Source organism: Raphanus sativus, unplaced genomic scaffold (assembly GCF_000801105.2).
Source record: "Raphanus sativus cultivar WK10039 unplaced genomic scaffold, ASM80110v3 Scaffold0005, whole genome shotgun sequence".
In the NCBI taxonomy this organism is placed as follows: domain Eukaryota; kingdom Viridiplantae; phylum Streptophyta; class Magnoliopsida; order Brassicales; family Brassicaceae; genus Raphanus; species Raphanus sativus.
Window position 1 is genome coordinate 119364 of NW_026615331.1, and position 25445 is coordinate 144808.

The 25445-nt window shown below is 35.5% G+C and overlaps 9 protein-coding genes across 11 annotated transcripts; 6 read left to right on the top strand and 3 right to left on the bottom strand.

The window, feature by feature from the left end:
* LOC108840069 (uncharacterized) lies at nt 1-488 on the top strand. The gene has a single exon (XM_018612887.2). It carries the CDS (start codon nt 149-151, stop codon nt 338-340), a length of 192 nt encoding a protein of 63 aa, XP_018468389.1. The 5' UTR covers nt 1-148; the 3' UTR covers nt 341-488.
* A 24-nt stretch (nt 489-512) lies between these two features.
* Nucleotides 513-1552, bottom strand: LOC108840067 (RPM1 interacting protein 13). Its single transcript, XM_018612886.2, has 3 exons — nt 1122-1552; nt 913-999; nt 513-786 (listed from the first exon to the last, which is right to left on the bottom strand). Exons 1-3 carry the CDS (start codon nt 1428-1430, stop codon nt 658-660), a joined length of 525 nt encoding a protein of 174 aa, XP_018468388.1. The 5' UTR covers nt 1431-1552; the 3' UTR covers nt 513-657.
* Nucleotides 1553-3746: 2194 nt separating this feature from the next.
* Nucleotides 3747-5450, top strand: LOC130500633 (flavone 3'-O-methyltransferase 1-like). Its single transcript, XM_056995558.1, has 4 exons — nt 3747-4232; nt 4333-4643; nt 4734-4798; nt 4898-5450. Exons 1-4 carry the CDS (start codon nt 3808-3810, stop codon nt 5198-5200), a joined length of 1104 nt encoding a protein of 367 aa, XP_056851538.1. The 5' UTR covers nt 3747-3807; the 3' UTR covers nt 5201-5450.
* Nucleotides 5451-8318: 2868 nt separating this feature from the next.
* On the top strand, nt 8319-10201 carry LOC108842003 (flavone 3'-O-methyltransferase 1-like). The gene is made up of 4 exons (XM_018614804.2): nt 8319-8793; nt 9131-9441; nt 9541-9605; nt 9717-10201. The coding sequence occupies exons 1-4, from the start codon at nt 8363-8365 to the stop codon at nt 10017-10019; spliced, it is 1110 nt and encodes a 369-aa protein (XP_018470306.1). The 5' UTR covers nt 8319-8362; the 3' UTR covers nt 10020-10201.
* A 4177-nt stretch (nt 10202-14378) lies between these two features.
* LOC130500640 (heat shock protein 21, chloroplastic-like) lies at nt 14379-15567 on the bottom strand. Its single transcript, XM_056995569.1, has 2 exons — nt 15102-15567; nt 14379-15013 (listed from the first exon to the last, which is right to left on the bottom strand). The coding sequence occupies exons 1-2, from the start codon at nt 15343-15345 to the stop codon at nt 14571-14573; spliced, it is 687 nt and encodes a 228-aa protein (XP_056851549.1). The 5' UTR covers nt 15346-15567; the 3' UTR covers nt 14379-14570.
* Nucleotides 15568-15681: 114 nt separating this feature from the next.
* On the top strand, nt 15682-17714 carry LOC130500638 (uncharacterized). Of its 2 annotated transcripts, none has more exons than XM_056995564.1 (6): nt 15682-15813; nt 15940-16144; nt 16239-16539; nt 16650-16808; nt 16897-17192; nt 17273-17714. In XM_056995564.1, exons 2-6 carry the CDS (start codon nt 15944-15946, stop codon nt 17492-17494), a joined length of 1179 nt encoding a protein of 392 aa, XP_056851544.1. In that variant the 5' UTR covers nt 15682-15813; nt 15940-15943; the 3' UTR covers nt 17495-17714. The 2 variants fall into 2 exon arrangements, with proteins under 2 accessions (XP_056851544.1, XP_056851545.1); XM_056995565.1 differs by having other exon boundaries at nt 15733-15813; nt 15908-16144.
* On the top strand, nt 17669-20294 carry LOC108842529 (vacuolar protein sorting-associated protein 26B). Of its 2 annotated transcripts, none has more exons than XM_056995567.1 (11): nt 17669-17769; nt 18152-18190; nt 18309-18383; nt 18529-18603; nt 18705-18777; nt 18885-18929; nt 19040-19151; nt 19224-19290; nt 19424-19468; nt 19614-19845; nt 19929-20294. In XM_056995567.1, the coding sequence occupies exons 2-11, from the start codon at nt 18188-18190 to the stop codon at nt 20114-20116; spliced, it is 915 nt and encodes a 304-aa protein (XP_056851547.1). In that variant the 5' UTR covers nt 17669-17769; nt 18152-18187; the 3' UTR covers nt 20117-20294. The 2 variants fall into 2 exon arrangements, with proteins under 2 accessions (XP_056851547.1, XP_056851546.1); XM_056995566.1 differs by having other exon boundaries at nt 17763-17918.
* Nucleotides 20211-21642, bottom strand: LOC130500639 (rhodanese-like domain-containing protein 14, chloroplastic). The gene is made up of 6 exons (XM_056995568.1): nt 21297-21642; nt 21141-21187; nt 20978-21070; nt 20755-20893; nt 20556-20658; nt 20211-20485 (listed from the first exon to the last, which is right to left on the bottom strand). Exons 1-6 carry the CDS (start codon nt 21487-21489, stop codon nt 20368-20370), a joined length of 693 nt encoding a protein of 230 aa, XP_056851548.1. The 5' UTR covers nt 21490-21642; the 3' UTR covers nt 20211-20367.
* A 1917-nt stretch (nt 21643-23559) lies between these two features.
* On the top strand, nt 23560-25440 carry LOC130500645 (uncharacterized; the record flags this gene model as incomplete). The annotated part of the gene is made up of 5 exons (XM_056995580.1): nt 23560-23838; nt 24250-24394; nt 24483-24651; nt 24741-25011; nt 25094-25440. Coding segments are annotated over exons 1-5 (1083 nt in total), but the record flags the coding sequence as incomplete, so codon positions are not given.
* Nucleotides 25441-25445: the final 5 nt, after the last annotated feature.

The window sequence follows — 25445 nt, forward strand, 5'->3', positions numbered from 1 at the left end:
TTCATTTCCTTTTCATTCTCCACTTCCAAAAACAAATCAACAACCTTTCAGATATCCATTGAAATTTTTATTCCACAAGAACATTCATACTCTCTAGGTTAGGTTATTCCACGAGGAGAAACTTAGCTGTGCAATTCGCTTCTACACAATGCTTTCACTAGTGATATTTGCTGAGTTACTTAGCGAGTACACCACTGCTCTCGCCAAAATCGCCGCCGGTATTGTTATTCCTCGGCGTTCTGATGATGAGCATAGAGATATTCGCATAGGCTGTCTCTCCTTTCCTCTTCCTTCCTCGTCACCTGTTCCAGACTTCTCCACACATCTCGTTGACTTTTGAGTTTTAATTCGTTCAAGATTGCAGCAGTCACGTTTTAGAGACTTTTTTTCGTGTCACAACTCTGTTATTCTTCTATCTTGCATAACTTGTAATCTCTAATCTCTTCATGAGCAAAAAAAAAAAAAGAGTTTCTTCTGTGCATAGTAGTAGTAAAATACAAACGAAAAGCGAGGGTGAAGGAAAAATGAGTTTTTATTCTTTTTTTTTTGGTCAGAGTTTTTATTCAGCTAAAGATGGGGCTGAATTACATACAATATTCATAATAATATTCATCAAGCTTCTGTCATCGGAAACCCCAAACTCCATCAGAAGTCCTTTCACTTCTGTTGGTGCAGCTTCCGTAAATGCATCCACCTAGTCTCCTCCACTGCTTCACAATGAGATTCGTAATAAACAGGCGTCCAATGTGGGCAAGGCGCAGCAACATCACACACATAACAGTAGCACTACACACACAACATTAAAAAAAAAAAAAAATCATCAAACTCTTGAAGATCGCTCTGGGTTAGATGCCACAGAAGAAAAAAAAAACCATGTTTCCAAACATCAAACATAACACATATCTGTCTCACCTTATCACAATGAAGTTGGTGATTAGTTGATCCAAAAGGATACTTCAAGCAGAGATGCCTTGGATGTGGGAAGTCCCTACAAGCCACCTGAAAGCACCAGATTCCATCACAAAAAAAACCCTTAAATTCAGTAATCAATGCGAAAAAAAGCCCTAAACTTCACAGAAAATCAGAAACACCCCCATGAGTTTTTTTACAATCATTCAAACCTGTCCTTTCTCATGGACAATCGCCACATCGTCGTCACTTTCTGGGTTATCAGAGGAGGAGAGCTTCTCTGAGTCAAACGCATCGTTGGGATCGAAATCGAGGATAAAGCAATCCTCTTTCTCCTCGAAAATCTTCATGTCTTGTCTTTGTTTAAGACAAAAGATGCCTGTGAGAGGTGTCTCGTCTTCCTCCACCTCCTCAGCGAGCTTCCTTCTCTTGGTGTTCGTCGCGGTCGTCTTCTTCGTCGTCTTCTTCTTCGCCGTCTCGGGTGTAGTCTCCACGATTTTGGATCGCTTCGTCCTCACCATCTTCCCCCTTCTTTGGATTGTAAAGTGTCGATCTTTGTGATTTTGAGAGAGTGCAAAGTGACCGTTGCGCCTCCACTGCAATTTTGAGATTTGAGGAGCAGTGATGGTGATTTGGTTTCGTCTCTGAGGTTCAGTTTAAATATTAAAATTGTTTTGAATCGATCAAGCGGATTGCAATTGTTATGGGCTTTTGGTCCGTTAAGTGAATATGGGCTTTGTAGAACACAATAGATCGTGTGGCTGATATGTTTCATAGACAACTCACCAACACATCTGTAACCTTACATCTGTAAATGGTAAACTTAAAATGCATGTACTAGAACAATGGATAGATTTATTTCCATTTATATTTTTTTTGTGAAAACTGAAATGGAATTTTTTGATTTGAATACAACTGGACTATCAATATTTGGAATGAAATAATATGGAATAACCTATTCGGTCAATTCCAAAAAGATCTTTTACCAATTATATTGACTGGAATAAGATAAATGAAATGTAATAAAAATAGAATAAATTCATTCTATTTACTTTTAGTTAAATTGTACTGAATGTTTAATTTTGACTGTAATTGGATTATTAATATTTGGAATGAAATGATATGAAATGACACATCCCATTAGTTCTAAAAGATTTTTTACCAATTATTTATCTTGAATGAAATGGAATATAATAGTCATTGCATCAATTATAGAAATAAATAACCAAAAAAGCTTTGACCAGAAGAAAAACAAAACAAAATACAAATGAAATCATTCTATAACAAATTTGATAATGGATGAATGGAATAAATTTATTTATTTTCTTATCTATTCCATTCATGCTATCCCATATGTTTTTATTCTATCGATTCCTAAACATATTACCAAGTTTCAAACTTGTAAACTTTTTTTTTGTATGGAATTGATGGGATTATCATTTTGTTCCACATCGTTCTATTTTAAAAATGAGTGACCCAGTTATATAGTTTTTAATTTGTTAATTGTAACCTTTTTAAGTTATAGAATTACCCTAGAATTAATCATTATGATAATATATTACAACGAAACTGAACCGTATTTGAGAGCATTTCCAATGAGGTTCTAACCAAAAATTTCTAAAAGATACGTATATGTGTGTATGTGTATACAAATATTATTATTTACTTGTGAATATCTAAAAGTAATGGGAAACCAAATTAAAAATATCTTTGTTAGATACTTATGTATATCTAAAAGTTACGAAAAATCCAACCAAAATTATCTTTTTTTTAAAATACTTTCGACTAGATTTCTCGTAACTTTAAATGCTTATTCTATATATATATATATATATGTATTTTTAGAAAATTTTGGTTAAAATCTTCTATCAAGGGTGCTCTGAAATACTCTTACATCTTTAAGCGATTGGAAACCGATTGTAATTTGTTAAAGTTCTCTGATTGAGATGTACAACGGGAGGGGACACAGTGGTAGGCGCGATTATGAGCGATTATATTATATAAAGTCCAATTGAATTATTATAAAGGCTTTCATATAATAGTAGGTTAATGGAATGCTTTGATCAGCATCTTGTTTTGCCCGTACTGTATTTAAATTGTCATGTTTAACTCAAACTAATACGAAATTGATCTGTCGATAGTTATTCCACCACAGTTTTTAATGACAGGATAGTAACCAGTCAATGCCAAAAGCCATAGTAGGAGTATGCATTGCATGAAACAAGAGGCTGCTTAGGGAATTATACATATTATGGTTTAAAAACATTGAATAAAAACTTGAAACTTAACTAAATGCAATAATATACTAGTATTTTATTTTTGCATCAAACATGCAGTAGTTAAAAACATTGGAAACAATTATTAGATAATTAGCTAACACTACTATTGTTAGCAGCATTTCTAGATGCTTTGTTTGGTACAAGTACGCAAATGCTTAAACTTTAGAATAGTGACAAGATGCAATACTAGTATATTTTAAACACATTTAATCATTTTTCATCATTTAAAGCCTTATGATAGTATATATGAAATACTTAGAAACACAATTTTTATGTTAGTCGATTGGTCCGACTCACCAACTTGTGTTGCATGAGCCATGCCGTTTTCTCTCCTCTAACTTGCTTGTTAAATTTCTAATACAGTATATATTTGCATTTGTTTTATGTAATGGTATTTAAATATATTTTGAAAACATCAATCGGGTGATTAAAGGAAGTACCAGACTAATAAATCCCGTCAATTCATATAATTCAATGCCCATGTTGGTGGTATAGGTCGAATATATATGCTACCTTTTAGTATAAATAGAGACCCTTTCAACCCTAATTCTCACTCATCAGTCATCGCAACATTCTCAAGTCAGAGACCAAAACCGTCAAATCAAAACACAGAGTCATAATGGGATCTTTGGCTGAAACACAGGTTACTCCGGCTAAAATCTCCGACGAAGAAGCCAACCTCTTTGCTATGCAGCTCGCTGGTGCCACCGTGCTTCCGATGGTTCTGACATCAGCCCTGGAGCTCGACCTTCTCGAGATCATATCCAAGAATGTCGCTCTCCCTGGCGGTCAACTGTCTCCCTCGGAGGTAGCTTCTTATCTTCCGACCAAAAACCCTGATGCTCCAGTCATGGTTGACCGGATCCTTAGGTTGCTTGCGGCTTACTCCGTCTTAACCTGCTCTGTCCGTAAGCTTCCCGATGGCGGCGTGGAACGTCTGTACGGACTTGGACCGGTATGCAAGTACCTTATTAAGAACGAAGACGGAGTTGCACTCGATGCACTCTGTCATTTGAACAGAGACAGGGTCTTCATGGAGAGCTGGTATATATATAAAATTATGTCACCTTTCAAAATTCTATAGTAATATCATCATAATAATCAAGAAACATGTTTAAAAATGGCAACATACGCGCGAGTGTAGGTATCATTTGAAAGATGCAGTTCTTGAAGGTGGGATTCCATTCAACAGGGCATTTGGTATGGGCGCTTTCGAGTACCAAGGGTCTGATCCGAGGTTCAACAAGGTGTTCAACAGTGGAATGTCCAACCACACGACGATAGTCATGACCAAGATTCTAGAGATATACAAAGGCTTTGAGGGATTATCTTCGTTGGTTGATGTTGGTGGTGGCATTGGAGTTACTCTCCGTATGATTGTCTCCAAGCACCCATACATCAAGGGGATCCTCTATGATCTCCCTCATGTCATCGAGGAAGCTATTTCCTATCCTGGTATATATATATATATATAATTTTCTTCTTGACGTATATGTTTCCATGGATGTTTCAGTGTCTTAGTTTGAGTTTTGTTGAATGGTTTAGGTATTGAACACATTGGCGGAGATATGTTTGTGAATGTCCCTAAAGCAGATGCCATCTTCATGAAGGTTAGTACACTAGTCCTATTATCATTCGTGACAAGAAGTTTTACAATAATGCATTTAAAACATTTGTGTGTGGGTTTTAACATCTTTTACATGTAACAGTGGATATGTCATGATCGGAGTGACCAACACTGTTTGAAATTTCTCAAGAATTGTTATGAAGCACTCCCAGACAACGGGAAAGTGATAGTGGCGGAATCAATGCTTCCGGTGTTGCCAGACTCAAGCCTCATGACTAAAGAAGTTGTCCACATGGACTGCCTCATGCTGGCTCACAACCCCGGAGGCAAAGAACGGACTGAGAAGGAGTTTGAAGCATTAGCCAGAGGTTCTGGCTTCCAAGGCTTTCAAGTTGTCTGCAGAGCCTATGGTACTCACATCTTCGAGTTCCTCAAGAAGATATGAGCCTAATAAGTACAAATATCCATGGAACATTTTCTTCTCGATTTTTTGCGTCCAGATATTTTTTCTACATTTCCAGTGTTATCCTGTTCTGCATATATGTTGTTTCTCTGGCTTGTGAGGCCACTATCGTCGTTGTTTACTTGTTTAAGCTGTTTTTGATGTTGTTGGAAAATGCATTTCTTTGTAATTGTATTTCCGATTTTAATGCATATGAATAAAACCAAGACCAAATAATATGTTAAATCAAAGCTAAATCATTGATCTAAAAATATATTTCATATAAGAATTTTATGATGATTCATCTTCAGACTTTTCATCTATTCAAATCGTAAAAATATATATTCTGCATGAGAATCTTAAGAATATATTTTTAATTCTAAAGAAATATGATGTGAGGATTGATATTAATATTCTTTTATATTTTCTATATATTTATTACATTTTGGTTTTACATTTTAATTTTAAAAATAAATACGAGATTAATATAGAAACTATTTTTTTTCTTGCATAAATTAAAAAATAGAAATCATCTCTATATATAGTATAAAAACGATCAAGCTCACGAGTTATTTCATGTTTATTAAAGATCATTAGTATAACTTGTGATCAAATTTAAATTCGATCATTAAATTCATTTATTAAATAAACCTTGAAATAGAAATCATGGCTGAATTGAGCTAGTTCATGAGTTATAACTCATTTTGACACTCCTATATATATATATAGAGATTTTAAAATGAGTTTACGTGGATGTACTACGTTATTTCATTTTGAATATAAAGTTCTGCAATTCAAATTCTACTAAAGGTGTTACGTTAGTGTGTTTCCAACAAAATGAGAGTATCATCAGTGACATGTAGTTAGTGCCGGTCTTGCAAGCACCAACTCTTTCAATAGAGTTATGGTATTTGACAATTGACATCGCATCAGTCGATTACGTTCACGAGTAGAACTCTCTTGTGTGTCACATAACTTTTATATTTTCAAAACTACAGTTTTAGTTTATTAATTATTGCATGATTGACTAAAACGTTTTAGTCTTTTAGAATCTAAACTGGAAGAAGATTCATTGGCTTTTCGATACGTAGCTTTTGGGAGTGCGTGGGATAGGTGTAACAAATTTTCTTACGTTTTCTTAAGCTTTTCTCGTTCAGGACTTATATTATTGGAGCTATCCCCAAGTTACATAAGGGCTCACTGGGAGCCACGGAGAAAATAGGGGAAAATTCAACGCGACTTTCTTTATGACTAGAATACAATGTCTTATCAAGAGGAATTTTTTTTCTGCTGTACTAAATATTATATTATATCTCCGTCTAACTGTAATTTAATTCAAACTAGATTTTGACCCGCGCTTCGAAAGCGCGGGTATTATTTTTTACTTTTATAAAAAATATTATTTGTTTGTAATTATTGAATGTATTTATCTTAGTAAAACTTTCTTTATCATAAATTCGACATATTAGAGTGTCTCTGGTAAACTATGTGTTTTCTGATTTTATTTTATTCCCTCTTCAATCAATATATTTATTTGGCTTGTTGTTAAAATAAATGATTTTAGAACATAACTGTATAATATTTTTACAGTGATATTTTGTTTAAACAATATGACATATTTCTATATTAATTAAATATTTACATTGTAATTTCTATACAAATCAACATATTTGTCTAGTTTGTTGTTAAAAGAATGATTTTGAATTCAAATGTACAATACTTATTTTTTTTTCAGTTCTTATAATTTTTTTACATAAATTTCTTTCAATATAAGCTATATCAAAAATTAGTCAACTAAAGAATCTATAAACAATTATTTATATAGTAATATAACATATTTATATATTAATTCAGTTTACATTTTGACACGCACGCCTGCACGAATTTGTATTTTTGTATATAAATTATTTATTACTGCCATATTTAAAACGAAAGTTTATTGATATATTTTTAGGTTGCTACAGACCAACCCGGACCGAAAATGATCTAACTTGAACCTCCTACGACATTTATAATAATCGAATGATATTTATTTAATTTAAAAATCTAGGAGAAAAATATTGTATATCACAAAAACATATATGATCAATTAGTGACTTCCTAAAATGTAGGAAGTTTAAATGGATTTGCTGATTTTATTTGGATAGAGATATTTTTTTTAATAAAAATACAATCCAAGTTTCCAAACAATTTTTTTAACTACAATCCAAGTTTCCAAACAAACTTATTCTTTATAAATGCTATCTAAGTAACCAAACACTCCAATTTTGTACTTGAGTTTTAATAATATAGATAATGTGTTCCGTGTATGTTTATTGTACATTTCTTTAATTTGTTGCCATCTAAACTTTATTCTGACTCGTGAGTTCAAGTTCAATCTGACAATCATATCGGCTAACAATATCTGCATCACTAATTAAACTGCATTCGTTCCATGAGTGCACCCGTCTTAAATTATTTTATTCCTATTCAAAAATTTACTGTCTATTTAAAAATTTAATGGTATAGTAAGTTAAAATTTCATTTATATATTATAAATTTTAAGAAACCATATATTATATATTTAGAAGTATGATGAACAAATTAAAAATATGTATCTTAATCTATATATCTATTAAAAATGTATGCCTTAATTAGTTTATATACAGATTGAAATTTTGAGATATTACTTGTCATTTTCTTTCCTCTTTCCACCAATGGGAATGCTCTAAATATACATCTTTTTTTTTACTGAGACGCACATGTCTCTCGGTTACTGGATTCAAACAAACTGGGGGATTAAAGGTTACAGCTTCACAAAAACGTATATCGGGATACAACCGAAATATAACACATTTAAAAATCAGAATCAAGGTGGCTATAATTTAAGGGTCTGGAATCAATGTACGGGTTTATGAATTTTAAATTCTACAACTACCGCTCGCACAAACAAGAATTTACACGTATGTATACAGTATGCACAATAGTTGAATTCAAACATTTTTGGCGATTGCATTAATATATATTTTGTTGTTTAGAGTTTCCTTTCTTTTAACTTCCTTATATCAAGACCCACTTTTTTCAGTATAAAAGGACTAACAAGTCTAGCCTTCAGTTCTCATATCATAAACATTTGCTTATACATTAGCCTAAATTTTTTTTTTTAAAAATACATCTTAGAACATCATGGGATCATTGGCAAAATCTCAGGTGATTCCTCTAACAAAAATTTCCAGCGACGAGGAGGCTAGCCTCTATGCCGTGCAGCTTGGCAGCGCGTCCGTGCTTCCCATGGTTCTGAAAGTAGCCATAGAGCTCGACTTGCTCGAGATCATGGCCAAGAACGATTGCTTCTTCGGTGCTCAGATGTCTCCTTCAGAGTTAGCATCCCATCTCCCAACCAAGAACCCTGATGCACACGTCATGCTTGACCGGATCCTCCGGTTGCTTGCCTCACACTCCATACTGACTTGCTCTATACGTAAACTACCAGACGGTGGTGTAGAGCGTCTCTACGGACTTGACACTGTCTGCAAATACTTGACTAATAACGATGCCGGTGTCTCCCTTGCCACTCACTGTCTTTTGAACCAAGACAAGGTCCTGATGGAGAGTTGGTAAGTACAAAACCCTAGTAACACACTAACATCGTAAAAACCATTTCAATTTAATATAAGTGACTTAAAAATCTAAGTGCAGCAGCAATTAAAAGACAGATTTTTAAGATTAGGAAAACCAATTTTTTCTAGATAAGGAAGTTTTTCTAAAACAAAAAATATATATACAGTATTGGGTTTTTGAGGTTGTATAAATACATGTCTAAAAATTATAAATTATAAATTATAAATTTATATAATTAATATACAAACCCTAAAACAGATATTTGATGCAATCATGTCTCCTCTCTAAGTATTCTTGCACTCTTTGTATTTAATCTGCGTTTGTTCATAACAGGTATCATTTGAAGGATGCAGTCCTTGAAGGAGGGATCCCATTCGATAAGGGATACGGTATGCCAACCTTCGTTTATCACGGGAAAGACCAGCGATTTGCAAATGTGTTTAACAATGGAATGTCAAACCACTCCACCATTGTGATGAAGAAGATTCTAGAGGCTTACAAGGGCTTCGAAGGATTATCATCTGTAGTCGATGTTGGCGGTGGAATAGGAGCCTCTCTTCATATGATTGTTTCCAACTACCCAAACATCAAAGCGACCAATTTTGATCTCCCACATGTTATCGAGAATGCCCCGTCTCTTGCTGGTACATCTTTGTTATAGCCTTCATAACAATTTTCGAAGTAAATTATATGTTTATACGAACGTTCATATAAATAAGGTTTTTGTTTGACGATCAATGCAGGTATTGAACATGTTAAAGGAGATATGTTTGTTAGTGTTCCCAAAGGAGATGCCATATTCCTTAAGGTTAGCAAATTAAAACGTTATGGATTCCCAGTGATTGTTATAAACTCAATCATACTTCCACAAATATTGATCATCTGTGTACTAATATCGAATATAAAAATATATTATTAGTGGGTTTGCCATGACTGGAGCGACGAACAGTGCTTGAAGTTATTGAAAAACTGCTATGAAGCGCTTCCAGATGATGGAAAGGTGATAGCTGTGGAGTGCTTAGTCCCGGTAGCACCAGACTCGAGCCTCTTGACTAAACAAGTAGTTCATTTGGACTGTATAATGATGGCTCACACCGCCGGCGGCAGAGAGCGAACAGAAGAGGAGTTTGAGTCTTTGGCAAGAAGAGTTGGTTTCAAAGGCTTCCAAGTCATTTGCAGCGTTTTTGGCACTTACATCATGGAATTCTACAAGATGACTTGATCACTTCAACTTTATTGTTTCTGTTTTGATGTTGTCTTTTTCTCTTTTCTTTTTGTGATATCTATGTTAATCGTTGTTTTGTCGTTGTTGTTGTTGAATTTGCTTGGTCTGAAGTGCTGAACCGTAAAGTTTTTGTTGGTGTTGTACAATATATTACAATAATAAGTCAATACCATGTTGGAATCGAGTTTCACCTTGTTTATCGCATAGCTTTCAAAGAAGCAAATGACACTGGCCACAAATCTGAGATTAATGTATGCATTCATCATTAGAATTGTATATCTCTTGTATCTCCCGAAAACCCCCATAATATTTTAGTATTTTAACTTATAGAGATGTGTATTTTAAATTTGGGGTTTTGGAGATGATCTATAACATTTGGTGTCAGTTATAGTCATATAATTGTAAAGTTGAACCATACATCATGCATGGGTTAAGTTGAACCATGACGTGCATCATTTAGCTTTACTGAAGCTTCGCACGAAATAAATTCAATATTGCGTGTCTAACAACATATCCTCTAACTATGCTAGTAAAATCTTCTACATGTATAATAATGCGATTCTAAATTCGATTATATTTTTTTTTTTAACTTAAAATTGGATTACATTAGAGAATTCCTTTATCAATTGTTAATATGTGGAATTAATTAAAATAGTAAATTGTATATCTTTTTTCTTTTTTTTTTGAAAATTTCCAATGTTCGAACGGATTACAGTCTTTACGTCTAGAACTGTTATTCGTCGTCTTACCATCTTATATCACCGCATCAAGACTAAGTATATTGAAAGAATGTCGAAAGATTGAATTCTAATTCCAACATAGCTATCGAGTTTTCGCCTTCTCCTTACCTTCATTTTCTCACTAATAATAACTAGCATCCTATTTGTCTTTGACTCTTTATTAGTTTCCTGTAAAGAAAATTCTTTATCTGCATACAGTTCAATTCTGCAGTACATTTACGTACACTGTGGGCTAGAACGCTAACTAAAATACACAACCTATGGAAAGCAATCGGGAATTTAGACTACCCAAACTATAGCAACGTTTTACATTTAATAAAGAGCTCGTTTTACCAGTTTATCATATTAATTATTAAAACATGGTGAATGGATTAATTAGTCGATGGCTAACATCATTAAGATTAGTCGCGTGTAAAAAATCCGAATCATCTTCTAATTAAAAAGACGTTTGCCTGTTATTAGGATTGAAGTGCTGCTCGTGTGTGTTTCCGAGAGACTCTTCTCCGCTTAACGGTCACGAAGAACCTAAAAAGTATGAGCAAAACTCATTCAACACCAGACAAAACAGCTTCAGTGTCGCTTTGACTACAAAGAGATTATTTAATTAATTAGATGGACTGAATTTAATACTTCAAGCTTTGCTGTGATTTTGTGTCAAAAAAAAGAAGCTTTGCTGTATTGGTTCATGCTGTAACAGATCTCTTGTTTACATGTAAAACAGAATCCAAGTGGTTGGCATTTGACTTCCATTATGGTGTACTGTCTGTGCCATTTTCTAAAGGGAATGGATAAGAAAAAGCACTCAACGGAAATGGTTCCCATCTGGGTTGGTAAAGGATTCTCAGTCCAACGATTCACAGCTGTGAATTTCACCACCAGAATTCGAATTTCGATCACTGAGGAGTTAACATTTCGGCATCGCTAGAGATAGAGGACCGATATGTGATAACATGTGACTAGTCCAGATCATTTCTATGGGACCAGAATACTTCTGTATAATAAAAAAATGATTTCCATCTGACTTCCACATTGCATAGTCTCTTTAGTAGATAAACTAAAATAATATAAAAAAGGTCAAAAAGGAAAATAGAATGAAAAAAATATAAGAATGTGATCCAGAAAAGTAAAATATCCTTAGGCCATATGTCTCTTTCTAAGTAGTCCAACAACTAAATTTTAAGTTCATAAATAAATTATTCTTAAATATAAATTTAATAATCATAAAAAAACTCAATTTCAAGAGTTCGATTGATGATGCTCTAATGATTTCTCTAGAAGTAATCCAGATTACAACTTTGACTTTTATTGTCGTATAAGACCAGAAAAACGCCGTCGTCGTTATTTGATTCTTTTAAGTGGATAATTCTTCTTTTGACCTAATTATTTATTGCTTAGAGTCGTTTAGATATCTAAAAATAATTTTTGGAATTTTAATTTAATTTAATTAAGTTTTATCTATATTGTTAAAACAATATCCTACTAACCATTTTCCTTTTATTTTTTCAATTATTTACAACACTATATCCGTAACATTTAATTTTAACTAGATTTTAACCCGTACAATCGTGCAGATATTAATTTTTACGTTTTATATATACATATATATATATATATATATTTGTTTTACATAAATAGTATATATTTATAAGGTTATTCATATATATAAATGTTTATATAATTATTTAAAATACAATAATTTTATAATTTTTGTGCTGTAAATTAATTAATTATTTCAAATCATCATACATATATGTTACTTCTTATTATGTATTTAATTTGTCTTATGGAAATTTTGATTATTCAACCATAATTTTTTATGCATGAAACAACATATTTGAAAATTATTTTGTATTTAGTATATTATGATCGTGAAATTCGTAGTTCAAAAACTTTAGATTTCCTTTAGCATTTTTTGTTTATTCATATTATATAATAAACTACTGTATACATATATATATAAATTTAAGGTAAAATTAACTTTTATACATGTATTACATAGTTTACTAATATTAAACCATTATGCCAACATATCATATCTTTAGCATAGTTTTATGGTGGGGTTTTAGCCAGAATATAATAATCCGTCTTTTAACTTTTAATTAAAAATCTAAGAATCGACTCTTAAATATACTAATAATAATCATGTTCTAACAGTCTAGAGCGAACTCCTTTACTCTTAGTATTGTTTATATATACTTATATATTTTCTGATTTTGGTTTATATACAAAAAAACTATTATAAAGCGCTGATTTGATCATCTTCTATTTTCTTTGATACTATGAATTAGATTATTACCTACTCGATAACTCCCAGATTACTTTGATCTCTCTCTCATATTTCATGGTTTGTTTTTGTTGGTATCATGTATAAACATGATAGAGTTACAGGTTTATTTCAACGTAACCAATAGAGATGGTTGATATAACATAAGGTCTATTTCAACGAAATCAATAGAAATAGTTGATATAACACAAAAATCTAACTGGAGTTCGCGGTAGTGGAGAAACTGGATCGAAAAAAAGATTTTTTATTGTAAGATATCTAATGAAACCATCGTTGGAATCTCATTTAAAGAGAAAGATATCAAATATTAGAGTTTCTTTTTGTATATTATATGGATGATCCGATTTGCAAGGACTATGATTGAAAATTGTTTGATCGTCTTTTTCCGAGTAAGAAGTGAAACATAATCAAATTGAATTCGGAACAGCTATTCAAAATCTTAGTGAAAAACTGGATTTGTTATCTCATATTTGATTTTCGTGGAAAAATATCAATTGAAATGGAGGGTTTTTTCAAACAACAAGGAGCTGGGTCAACTATTCACTAAGATTTGTTATCTCATATTTGCTTTTCGTGAAAAAATATCAATTGAAATAGAGAGTTTTTTCAAACAACAAGGAACTAGGTCAACTATTTTATTTGGTGTCTATCGATGAGCTGATAGATATGTGTGCGTAGGATAATAATGATGCTGTTGGCTTTATTGGGGAAAGCTTGGAGGGTCAAATCAAAATGAACATCTTGTGAAGACATCTTCAGAGAAAATGTAAGTTTTTTAATCTTGTAAATCTAATGCATATTTTTAGTAGAAGATAAGCTCCACGATTTAAACATTTTGTAAATACATATTCAGAAAATAATGTAATTTTTTCTGTTATCTTACATCGAAAGTTGATACATGAATAATATAGGTCAATCCACTTATATATTAAATTTAAACACATAATAAATCCGAACCTACCAAATAATCAATCACTATAACTAAAATCTTTTGTTTTGTTGGTTTTCTACACGACTAATCTTTGTTGTTTTTCTACACGATTAATCTTTGTTGTTTTTCTACATCACTGATTAATCGTGTTACGTGTAGAAGCAGAACCAGCAACTGTCGTAGCAACAAACACGTCAAAACGTCTATTGAAGTACTGGTAGCAGATAGCAAACTTGCTTTAGTTTGTTGACCACCTACTACGGACATGATCCATGGTTTCTGTGTGGTTTCCCACCAGAAAGCGGTGAGACATTGAACACTGGATCCTAAAAAAAAAGCAAATTTGCGACACTGGAACGGGGGACGTATGGGTCACATATGGAGGAACTAGTCCACATTGCTTTTTGACTCTGGCCCAAAAGAACATTGGGCCGAATATCTAAGCTTTCATTAATCTAGTCTGGGTAACGCATATCTATTATCTTCGCACACCAGTTCTTCTCCTTGTTATTACACAGATAGCGAGACGCATGTTTATTATGTACAATAGACAGCACCAGAACAAGAAAACAGAAGAAAACGTTACTGTATTCTCACTGAACCTGGACATCAACAACTTTGCGTTCGACTTTGGTTTTAGGAATTGTGATAAACAGAACTCCATTCTTGAGCTCAGCTTTGATCTTGTCTTTCTCGCAGTTATCAGGTAGCTGTAGTCGCGTACCGTAAGAGCTAAAGCTTCTTCCGGACCAAGAATCATTCTCGTCTTCCTTCTTCTGTTCTCCTTTGATCACAAGAACGTTGTCTTCGACAGAGACCTTGACGTCTTCTTTGGATAAGCCAGGCATGTCGAAACGCATCTTGATCTCGTGCTCTTCCTCTTTCATGTCCCAAGGCGCACGGATCTCGGAAACTCCGCTTCCTCCTCCTCCTCTGCTTCTTCCTGGGACGATCATGGCAGCGTCATCGAACATCCTGTCCATTGTGTCGAGCATTTGACGCATTGTCCTCATCGGTGACAGAGGATCCAACAATCCTGACGCAAAATATCAAAACAGAGGAATGTTCAGTAGAAAAAAACAGAGAGAAAGAGTGCTAAACAAGGCTCGTTTAGGTAAACTTACCGAAAGGAGAAACGTCCATAGCTAAGCGTTGAGGTCTTTTCTCCACACTAGATCCTTGATTCCCTTTCTGTCCTTGGTGAACAACATCAACAGAGTCTTCTCTGTGGTCTTGAGCTCTGATCTTACCAGGGACCATCCGTGGAAACGAGACAGAGAAAGGCGAAGTAGGTTTGGACGAGAAAGAAGTAGGAGATAGAGCGAGAGGTGAGCTAAGAGCCGATGTGAATGAGAGTGTGGAAGCCATTTATTCAAGCGCGTAGATGATAAAACGAGCTAAGAACGTTATCACAGGGAGGAGATTTCTCAAATTCTCAAATTGTGTCTCTTGATGTTCATAGACCGAGTGACAATAGTGTATATATAGAGGTGGAGATGAGGATGTGAAGATGATGAAAGGAGAGATCTTGAAGGTTGAAGATGTGAATGTGATACGAACTTTCTCGTTTTTGTCCCTCGCGTTTTCTCAACTTCTCCGGAACCATCTTTGTTTTTTTACTTGTAAGCCAAACCATACGGCCCATTCAAGGCCCATTCGAGGCCCTTTTGACTAATCCGGTTTACGAATTAACGACGGTGCAACTGAGGGATATTTCGGTAATTTCTCTCCTTCTCCCCCCGATCCTCAAGCATAGTTTCGAGAACCACCACTCTGTCGTCGTCCACAAGAAGAGCCAAGAGTCTCTCCCCGTGTTCTGCAAACATATAATCCTAGGTTTCATTTTGGAACTCTGAGCTACTATTATTATTTAGGTGTTTCTTTAATTACTTTATTTAATTTAAGATCCTCTGTTTTTGAAAAAAAAAAGGTTGTGTTTTTTTCTTCTAATTTCTTGTTAAGAGAAATGGGTGGTGGCTCGTCGGAGACGAAGATCTTGCAAGAACTCATACTCTACGCGGCGAGCGCTGCTTTCAGCTGCTTGGTTCTATTTGCCGGGCTCAGACACCTCGACCCTAATCGCGAGGCGTCTAAGAAAGCTCTCGAGCATAAGAAAGAAATCTCCAAGCGTCTAGGTCGTCCTCTTATTCACACCACTCCATACGAGGTAATTTGTTTTGGGGTTCTAATTGTTGTTGTGTGCTAGTCGGAAGAAAAAAAATATATGCTAACTTGTTTTTTTTTGGTTTTGTGTAAAACAGGATGTGATAGCATGTGATGTGATTAATCCAGACCATATTGATGTGGAGTTTGGCTCTATTGGAGGGTTGGAGACTATTAAGGAGGCTTTGTATGAGCTTGTGATTCTGCCGTTGAAAAGGCCTGAGCTTTTTGTTTATGGGAAGCTGCTTGGTCCTCAGAAGGGAGTCTTGCTCTATGGGCCTCCTGGTACTGGGAAGACGATGCTTGCTAAGGCTATTGCTAAAGAATCGGGAGCTGTTTTCATTAATGTTAGGGTCTCTAATCTGATGAGCAAGTGGTTTGGTGATGCTCAGAAGCTTGGTAAGTTCAGATTTTTTTTTTTTTTGTGCGTCTTTTCTTGTATCTCTCTCATTTGTTGGCTTGTTCTGATATATGAGCTTTCTCTGTTCTGTTCCGTTCCGTTCTTTCAGTTGCTGCTGTATTTAGCTTGGCGTACAAACTCCAACCTGCTATCATTTTTATTGATGAGGTGGACAGCTTTCTTGGCCAGCGCCGTTCAACAGATCATGAAGCCATGGCAAACATGAAGACTGAGTTTATGGCTTTATGGGATGGGTTCTCTACTGATCGTAAGTTTAAATCCTTCACCTTTCTGCCTACTATTTTTAACATGCAGACTAGATCAATTTTTAAATGGGTATAACGGTTGCTTTGTAGCGAATGCGAGGGTTATGGTCCTTGCTGCAACTAACAGACCATCAGAGCTCGATGAAGCGATATTGAGGCGTCTTCCTCAAGCATTTGAGATTGGAATGCCTGATCGCAAGGAGAGAGCAGAGATACTGAAAGTGACACTGAAAGGAGAGAGGGTGGAACCGGATATTGACTATGACCACGTAGCTCGTTTATGTGAAGGCTACACCGGATCAGACATCTTCGAGCTCTGCAAGAAAGCGGCTTACTTCCCTATCAGAGAGATCCTAGAGGAAGAGAGAAAAGGGAGACCATGTCCTGTAAGTTTTTCATAAGAAGAATGTTCAATGTGCTGTTGCATCACACCAGATAAGTATTTGATGTTTGTGTTCTTTGTCAGGTACCTAGGCCGTTGTCACAGCTGGATTTGGAGAAAGTACTTGCAACGTCGAAGAAGACGCAAGTTGCAGCAGGGGAGTACTGTGGGTTGAGAGGGTCAAAGGAACCAGATGAAGTGGAAGCAGCTATAAGTGGAATCTCGAAGCTACTGGTCTCTCAGTTCATTAACCTTCAGGCAGGCTCTCAGGACTCACGGAACCGGGATCACGAAGAAGATAACTGATGAAACTCCGGATCATTTTTCTTTTATCATAAACGTTCTGGTTTCATCTGAAAGTTTAGAGCTTTTGCCACAGTATTCACTCTGTTCTGTAATAATTTTGTTATAGGATATGATATAACTTGCTTTTTTGTCATATTTTCACTAAGAGGCTTTGATCTTATATTATATGCTTCTACTAAATAACATTTTGCGAGTTGTATAAATGTCGCCTCTTTATTCGCTTCTCGTGATCATTAATGGATGCTTGATCAAATTGTGAACTGGTTAATCAGAAAGTAAGACTCTTTAAGCCTAAAGATCTCAGCTTTGAGCATCTGCGCTTGTGATTGTCATCAACTTAAAGTTCTTTTTTTTTATATATTTCTCTCTCTATTCCCAATTTTCGTGCCTTTGGTTCTGTCGATCTTCTCCACTGTCAGATCGGGTACGTGTTCTTGCGGTCGGGTCTTGGTTGATCTGAACGACTTTGATTTATATAGAATCGAGTCGTGTTCTAATCACTGAAGCATTTCACCTCATTCAGAAGTTTCTCAGCTTTCACTCGATTATTGTTTTGTTTAGCTGATGAATCGTTAAATCAAGCCTTACCATTTTAACCGCATGCATTGGGTGTATTGTAATAGTGAGTGCCGCTGATTTGTGTTCCTCTTTGAACAGGTTTATTGTGATTGAGATCTCTTAAGTCTTGTGATCATGGTAAGTTGCTCTTTACTATGGAATTTGCCTTCTTTGCTTGGTGTTGCTGCTGCGTCTGAAACACACTTTGCATAGTTTAAATTCTTATAACTTTTTTTTGGGGTTTTAATTGTCTCAGAATTATCTTCTTGGAGCATTCAAACCCGCCTGCAATGTTTCAATCACTTTTTCTGATGGCAAAAATCGTAAACAGGTAAAGATATTTTGCTGGTTCCCTCTCAACAAGTGTTCAAACTGAATATAATATTAGCCTGGATCTCACTCGCATTCAGTAGCTTGTCGAATCATGTTTCGGATGTTCTTAATTCACCTCTTTGTTCTTCCATTGGTTTCACTAGGTACCCATGAAGAAAGAAAATGGTCAAACAGCTTTGGTCCCACTTTTCCAGAGTCAGGAAACTCTTTCCGGGAAGGTACTTGTTGTCCTCCTGCTCTAAGATGAATCTTTAGCTGTTTGTAGTTATGAGCTTGTTGACGCTTTAAGTTATTTTGTCCTTCACATATCTTTTATTAGGTTTGCATTGAACCATATCAAGGGAAAAAGGTGGAGCATAATGGTGTCAAAGTTGAGCTTCTTGGTCAAATAGGTGTGTGCACTTGCCAATGACCTCTAGATCTACCCACCAAAAGAGTCCTTTAAAAGATTAGTTGCCTGGTTTCTAACTTGTTGATGGCATATTTGTGTTCCCGACAGAAATGTACTTTGACAGAGGAAACTTCTATGACTTCACTTCCTTGGGTGAGTAAAACTTTGGATTTCGTTTTCCTTCCAAGTACTAGTTTATGAGGACTTCAAATCATATTAGATGATCCATTTGTATATTGTGATTCTGTTTTTGCTTGTTCCAGTTCGTGAATTGGATGTCCCTGGAGATATATACGAGAGAAAGACATACCCTTTTGAATTTCCAACTGTCGAGATGCCATATGATACATACAATGGTGTCAATGTGCGGCTAAGGTATGTCATATGTTTCAATTTTCCACTGTTCCTTGATTTTACAAGTTTCTGCTACTTTCTTTGTTTCTTCAGATATGTCCTCAAAGTTACCGTCACTCGTGGCTACTCTGGAAGCATCGTGGAGTACCAGGAATTCATGGTACTTTTTCTTCCTTTTCTTTGGCTGCGTGTCATTGTTTCGAAAACAACTAAATTTGTGTAATGACATGATGATTCAACTAATATCACTAGATATATGTTTGTTGTGTCATTGTCGATTTTGTTTGAAATAGGTTCGGAACTATGCTCCACCTCCTCCAATTAATAACAGCATCAAGGTGATTTCTGATAGGTTCCTACTTTATAAGAATAGAGACAGGAACTATGACTCGTTTCCAACAAAAATAGAAACTACAATCACTCTTAGTGTTTAGCACCATTTTGAGGCTTAATTTCATTGGATCTATCACCTTATTTGTACAGATGGAAGTTGGGATAGAGGATTGCCTGCACATTGAGTTTGAGTACAACAAAAGCAAGTATCACCTAAAAGATGTCATCCTTGGCAAAATATACTTTCTTCTTGTGAGGATCAAGATGAAGAATATGGATCTTGAGATACGGAGGCGGGAATCAACAGGTGCTGGTGCTAATACTCATGTCGAGACAGAAACACTTGCCAAATTTGAGTTGATGGATGGAACCCCAGTTAGAGGTAATATAATATATGTACAATGTTTTTCAGTGATTTGCTTCTAAGAAACTTGAATGACTGATGAGTGAGTGAGGATTTTGCAGGTGAGTCAATACCTGTAAGACTGTTTCTTGCCCCGTACGATCTTACACCAACGCATCGCAACATTAACAACAAATTCAGCGTCAAGTATTATCTGAATCTTGTACTGGTTGATGAAGAGGATCGCAGATACTTCAAGCAGCAAGAAATCACGTTGTACAGGTTGAAGGCAGACACATCATCTGTTTGAGTCTTGTGTAAAGCCTTTTAGACTTTTGTGTACTCAGATTTTAGCTAAAGACTTTGTTATTTGGGTTTGGAAGTTAGAATGAATAGTTTGGTCATTGATCGAAGTTGTCTGGATTCTGGTTTGCTTTTCATTGGTAAATGTCTGAAGTTTTACAAACTTAAAAACACATTCTGGAAAAGCCAAACCTTCTAAATGCCACTACCTGAATTCGACAGAGATACAAAACTGGATATAAGACCTGAGAGGAGAAGTTAGTCTTCTTCAGATTCAATAGGAAGGCCTTCCTTGCTCCATGTGTAGATTCCACCTTCAAGGTGAAATACGTTCTTATAGCCGTTCAGGACCAGAACATAAGCAGCTATGAGAGACCTGCAGGAACACTAATCATATGAGCATTGAAACAAACCACACAAAGAGTTGCAAGAACTTTTGAAACTACCTGGATTGTTGGCCTTCAGGGAGGTTCTGAGTCGGCTTCATAGTCCCTGCGGATGAACAAGCTACTATTATCTTTGCCTCTTTGTCAAGTTTAGCCTCTACACCTGCAACGTTGCAGCAAAGACAAAACATTCAGCTGCTGGGATACATACAATGTGGAAACAGTTCAAAAGCTTTTTGATCTGATCTCAGTTGCATACTTTTGATAAACTCTGGATTCTCTTCTGTGCCAGAGAAGATACCGAAGAATGCAAATCCAAGACGACGAGCTATGTCCCATGGCGTCCATTCTCGTATCAGTCTGTACATCTCCACATTGATAGCTCCCGGAGGATGACCCTTCAAAACCATACACACATGAACTCACCATTAAGTAAAAGGTACAAAGAGATCATCACATTAGAGAGCTGTAGAAATGCTCACCTCCTTGTACTCAGCTTCTGGTCTAACATCGAGAATCACAAAGTTGTTCTCTTTCTGTAACCGCAGAGCTTCCTTCACGTCCACACTTCTCACCTAACAACCAAAGAGGTCAAATAGAAATCTTATCTTTTGAACTGTTGATCAGAGATAGCATGATGCATACCCTTTTCTCCAGTAGAAGCTCTCTCTTCTGTCTCCAATCGACTTCAGCTAATCCCTCCAAGAGACACAACACCAGCAAAAAACAAGGGGGTTAATAATCTAACGTAACTTTCACATTTCAGTATAATATCATTTACACGAACGAGTGTTTGTGTACCTGCTGGTTTGTCAGGTTTCGTTGCAGCGCTTCGAATAGTCAGAAACGATGATGAAGAAGAAGAAGAAGAAGCAGGGGATCTAACTCCAGCTGAGAACAGAGTGTTTCCGGCGAGTTTGACACGTAAAGCTTGCGACGAAGATGGATAGCTTGAGCTGCGATAAGGGGTGGCAATAGAAGTAAGTGAAGCCATCTTCTTCTGAGATATTTTTTTGCTGGAAAATGAGAGAATTTAAATGCAGGATGATGGAAAGACAGAAAGAGACAGAGAGAGAGAGATGAGTATTGCGGTTTCTTTTATTCTCAGTTTAAGAAAAGAATCTGAACATGTGGTGCTTGTTGTCTCTTCTTGATTTTCATCTTCCATTCTATCTTTTGAAAATCTAATGATAGATAATCTTCTCTTATCTTCTTCTTTAGTTAAAAGATTGCGCCATGCTAGAGTTTTTGATTGGACCGGTTCGATTTGGTTAGTCTGGTTTTCAGTTTTCATTGGTTCGGTTCGATTTGTTTTTTTGTCAACGGTTCTATTTGGTTAACCTGGTCTTTTATTTATTTCATTTTCATAACTTTTAAAGAAAACTATAAATTAAGGAAACATATTTTTTTTCGTTTTCTACTGGTTTAATTAATAATTCAAATTTATGAGATTTGGAATCTAGAATTTTAGAAAAGACAAAATTACACAGATATATACAAAAGACTTACAAAATTTTTTAGCATAATATAAATATTAAGGTGGGAGTTCGGGTACCCGTTCGGGTTCGGATCGGGTATTTCGGATTTTCGGGTATTTCGATATAGGAATGTAATATCCGTTTGGGTATTTCTTTACTTCGGGTCGGGTTCGGGTATTTCGGGTCGGGTTTTCGGATATTTAGATTTTGGAAAAAATATTAAATTTTTCATTTCTCAAGTTTTTTTGTATTTAAAAAATATAAACTTCACTTAACTGATTTTTTATTTTCTAATAATTGAATGATTAATAAATTTGAAGATAACATTTTACAAATAAAAGATAATAAATTGATTATTATTTTTAAATTTTGGATGTAACTTTTGTTAATGCATGAAATAAAAATCTTGACATGCATTTTAAGTGAGTAAAAATTCACATTTTTTCCAATTATATGCAAATTATCTAATTTTAAACTATGTGCATAATAAAAACAAACATTTTGAATAAAATTAAAGAAGTAAACTAGCAATATAGACTTAAGTATACATATGTTCGGTTATCTTCGGATATCCATTCGGGTTCGGGTATTACCCGTTCGGATTCGGATATCCAATCTCTCCTAATTCAATATCCGTTCGGGTATTTTGCTACTTCGGTTCGGTTTCGGTTCGGGTTTTTTCGGTCGGGTCCGGGTACGGGTTCGGGTATCGGATAAAATGCCCACCCCTAAATAATTACAAGCAAATATGGTTTTTATAAAACGTCCGAAGATGGTATAGTTAGATTTGAATCTTTATAAGACAAGTAAACTATGTTATCATTTGTATTATTTTTTATAATTGCTATTATACAATATACAAAAGGTTTTGTGAAATTTTTATTAATGGTTTGTTTACTAAGATTTTAGGTAACTACAAATCACATCAATAGTATCTTTTAATAGTAGTTAAATTAGGTAAAATGTCGTTTTGTTCAACCAGAAACTAGTACATTATAACATTACTACATGTATGACATGTTTCATCACATGAGTACATGAATATTTTTAACAAAGACATTTTGTCCTAATATGTTAGGTCGAACACTCTTTAACCTAATCCAAAGTGCATATATTTTAAAATTAAGACTTTGAAGAAAGTAAATAAACAACTATTTTTACCAAACGAAAAAAAAAAGCAAACGAACAAATGGAAATGGTCAGATTCAGTATACAATACAGGGGCCAGTGGATTAAAACCAAATCACTAGTTGGAAATTTCTGATACATGTCACATGTGCTTTCCCACTTCCACTAATGACTCTCACTGTTCTATGGAAAATGCCACTAGCGTTTAGTAGAACTTTGATCATGGATCGGCCCCACTCCTAAACCCGACCGACACTAGTATCCTCAGTGTTCTCATTCCACCGACACTCTGCTCACCGTTGATCACTCCAAACCATCGTTGAGATCACGACACGTACATCTTCTCTTATCCTCATTACGGTGAAACGGCGTCCTCTCACGCAGCTCCGAATCGTAAACATTACGACTTTTGAGTGTTTATTATAAATCAAAGGGTACAAACTCCACGTGGAGCCCAAAGACAGTGGCATTTACGCGTCACTGAGAGAGTATATAGATTAGTATAAAACGATCTGAATCTCAAAGAAGCAGTGTTATCACTTTTCCATCGACAAAATATCTTGATTTTCTCTGGATCTAAACGACAATGGAGGTGTTCTACTACGTGGTGTTCGGGGTCCTAGGCATGGTGGTGGCGGCCTTGGAGCTAAGCAAGAACAATAAGGATCGGATCAACACTTCTTCAGCTTTCACTTCTTTCAAGAACAATTATCTCGTTGTTTACTCGCTCATGATGGGTACGATCCCTCCTCAATTTTTCTCTCTCTCTATTTACCTGATCAGGTCTAGTTTATGCAAATGTTCGATCTGATCTGGTTAAAGTAATGTGTTTGGTCGGGAGATTCAGATCCGTGTTTGTTAGTTTTTTTTTCTGGTGTTTACTTGCAAAGTATTGTCCTTTTAGGAAGAGTTGTATAGATCACATTGGAGCTTTATGATTTTGAATTGCTTCACTTTGATTGGTAGAGAAAGTAACAAAGAGTTAAGATCTGTTAACAATAGTGTTACTTTACTGTTATGAGTTAAAGAGATTGGTTGCTAAAACTAAAGTTACTAACTTTATAGAAAGTTTTTTGGTATTTGTCTAAACTCAATGATCCAACCAGAGTTTGCTGACTCTTTGTTTTTGTTCTTTGTGTGAATGGCAGCGGGTGACTGGTTGCAGGGGCCATATGTGTACTATCTTTACAGTACTTATGGGTTCAGCAAAGGGGACATTGGTCAGCTTTTCATTGCTGGTTTTGGTTCCTCTATGCTCTTCGGTACCATCGTTGGATCTCTTGCCGACAAGCAGTGAGTTTTCTTTCTCTCTTTGATGCTTTTTTATTAAAATCCCAATAACTCTCTTTTAGTAATTGCGTAATGGTGTGATCTGTGTCAGGGGTCGTAAGAGGGCGTGTGTTACTTACTGTATTACCTACATATTGAGCTGTATCACCAAGCATTCTCCTCAATACAAGGTTTTGATGGTTGGCCGTGTGTTGGGAGGCATTGCTACTTCCCTTCTCTTTTCATCTTTTGAATCTTGGCTAGTTGCTGAGCACAATAAGGTAAAGTGTTGAGTTAAGTGTTTATCCTAATAAATATGCAACCTTTTATAGATTAAAGATAGTGTTTTGCTCTTTTGTGATGTATTCAGAGGGGCTTTGAGCAGCAATGGCTGTCTATAACTTTCTCAAAGGCTGTGTTTTTTGGAAATGGTCTTGTTGCAATCATCGCTGGATTGTTTGGGAACTTGCTAGTGCATTCTTTCTCTCTTGGACCTGTTGCTCCATTTGACGCCGCTGCTTGCTTTCTTGCCATTGGAATGGCTGTCATTTTATCTTCCTGGTCAGAAAACTATGGAGATCCTTCTGATAACAAGGACTTGATTACTCAGTTTAGAGGCGCTGCAGTCGCCATTGCATCTGGTAAGTTCAAATTCCTTTTGCTTCTCTCTATCTATTGCTGTTGCCTCTTGAGTCTTGAAGAATGTTTTGTATCTTTGATCAGATGAAAAGATTGCACTGTTGGGTGCCATCCAGTCGCTCTTCGAGGGATCTATGTATACTTTTGTGTTCCTGTGGACTCCTGCTCTAAGCCCCAACGATGAGGAGATTCCCCATGGTTTCATTTTTGCAACGTTTATGCTCGCTTCTATGCTCGGTAGTTCCCTTGCTTCTCGTCTATTGTCTCGTTCATCTCCCAAAGTAGAGAGCTACATGCAGATCGTCTTCCTAGTCTCTGCAGCCTCACTATTGCTTCCAATTATAATGGCTGTAAGTGTCTTAAAAGAAGTTCTTCTTTGCTTCTTGTTATATACTGTGACTCATTGTTTGCAATTGTATGTGTGTGACTCAGTCAT

Bases quoted from the DNA above. Each gene is read 5' to 3' on its own strand.
- LOC108840069 (XM_018612887.2), top strand. From the start codon at position 149: ATGCTTTCACTAGTGATATTTGCTGAGTTACTTAGCGAGTACACCACT.
- LOC108840067 (XM_018612886.2), bottom strand. From the start codon at position 1,430: ATGGTGAGGACGAAGCGATCCAAAATCGTGGAGACTACACCCGAGACG. The intron at 1,000-1,121 runs GTTTGAATGATT...TGGTGCTTTCAG, and splicing joins TTGTCCATGAGAAAGGACAG to GTGGCTTGTAGGGACTTCCC. The intron at 787-912 runs GTGAGACAGATA...TTGTGTGTGTAG, and splicing joins ACCAACTTCATTGTGATAAG to TGCTACTGTTATGTGTGTGA.
- LOC130500633 (XM_056995558.1), top strand. From the start codon at position 3,808: ATGGGATCTTTGGCTGAAACACAGGTTACTCCGGCTAAAATCTCCGAC. The intron at 4,644-4,733 runs GTATATATATAT...TGAATGGTTTAG, and splicing joins GGAAGCTATTTCCTATCCTG to GTATTGAACACATTGGCGGA. The intron at 4,799-4,897 runs GTTAGTACACTA...TACATGTAACAG, and splicing joins CAGATGCCATCTTCATGAAG to TGGATATGTCATGATCGGAG.
- LOC108842003 (XM_018614804.2), top strand. From the start codon at position 8,363: ATGGGATCATTGGCAAAATCTCAGGTGATTCCTCTAACAAAAATTTCC. The intron at 9,442-9,540 runs GTACATCTTTGT...CGATCAATGCAG, and splicing joins GAATGCCCCGTCTCTTGCTG to GTATTGAACATGTTAAAGGA. The intron at 9,606-9,716 runs GTTAGCAAATTA...ATATATTATTAG, and splicing joins GAGATGCCATATTCCTTAAG to TGGGTTTGCCATGACTGGAG.
- LOC130500640 (XM_056995569.1), bottom strand. From the start codon at position 15,345: ATGGCTTCCACACTCTCATTCACATCGGCTCTTAGCTCACCTCTCGCT. The intron at 15,014-15,101 runs GTAAGTTTACCT...ATTTTGCGTCAG, and splicing joins TATGGACGTTTCTCCTTTCG to GATTGTTGGATCCTCTGTCA.
- LOC130500638 (XM_056995564.1), top strand. From the start codon at position 15,944: ATGGGTGGTGGCTCGTCGGAGACGAAGATCTTGCAAGAACTCATACTC. The intron at 16,809-16,896 runs GTAAGTTTAAAT...GTTGCTTTGTAG, and splicing joins GGATGGGTTCTCTACTGATC to CGAATGCGAGGGTTATGGTC. The intron at 17,193-17,272 runs GTAAGTTTTTCA...GTTCTTTGTCAG, and splicing joins GAAAAGGGAGACCATGTCCT to GTACCTAGGCCGTTGTCACA.
- LOC108842529 (XM_056995567.1), top strand. The intron at 19,469-19,613 runs GTGATTTCTGAT...TTATTTGTACAG, and splicing joins CAATTAATAACAGCATCAAG to ATGGAAGTTGGGATAGAGGA. The intron at 19,846-19,928 runs GTAATATAATAT...AGGATTTTGCAG, and splicing joins GGATGGAACCCCAGTTAGAG to GTGAGTCAATACCTGTAAGA.
- LOC130500639 (XM_056995568.1), bottom strand. From the start codon at position 21,489: ATGGCTTCACTTACTTCTATTGCCACCCCTTATCGCAGCTCAAGCTAT. The intron at 21,188-21,296 runs GTACACAAACAC...TGGAGGGATTAG, and splicing joins GAAACCTGACAAACCAGCAG to CTGAAGTCGATTGGAGACAG. The intron at 20,659-20,754 runs GTATGCAACTGA...GCAACGTTGCAG, and splicing joins GAATCCAGAGTTTATCAAAA to GTGTAGAGGCTAAACTTGAC.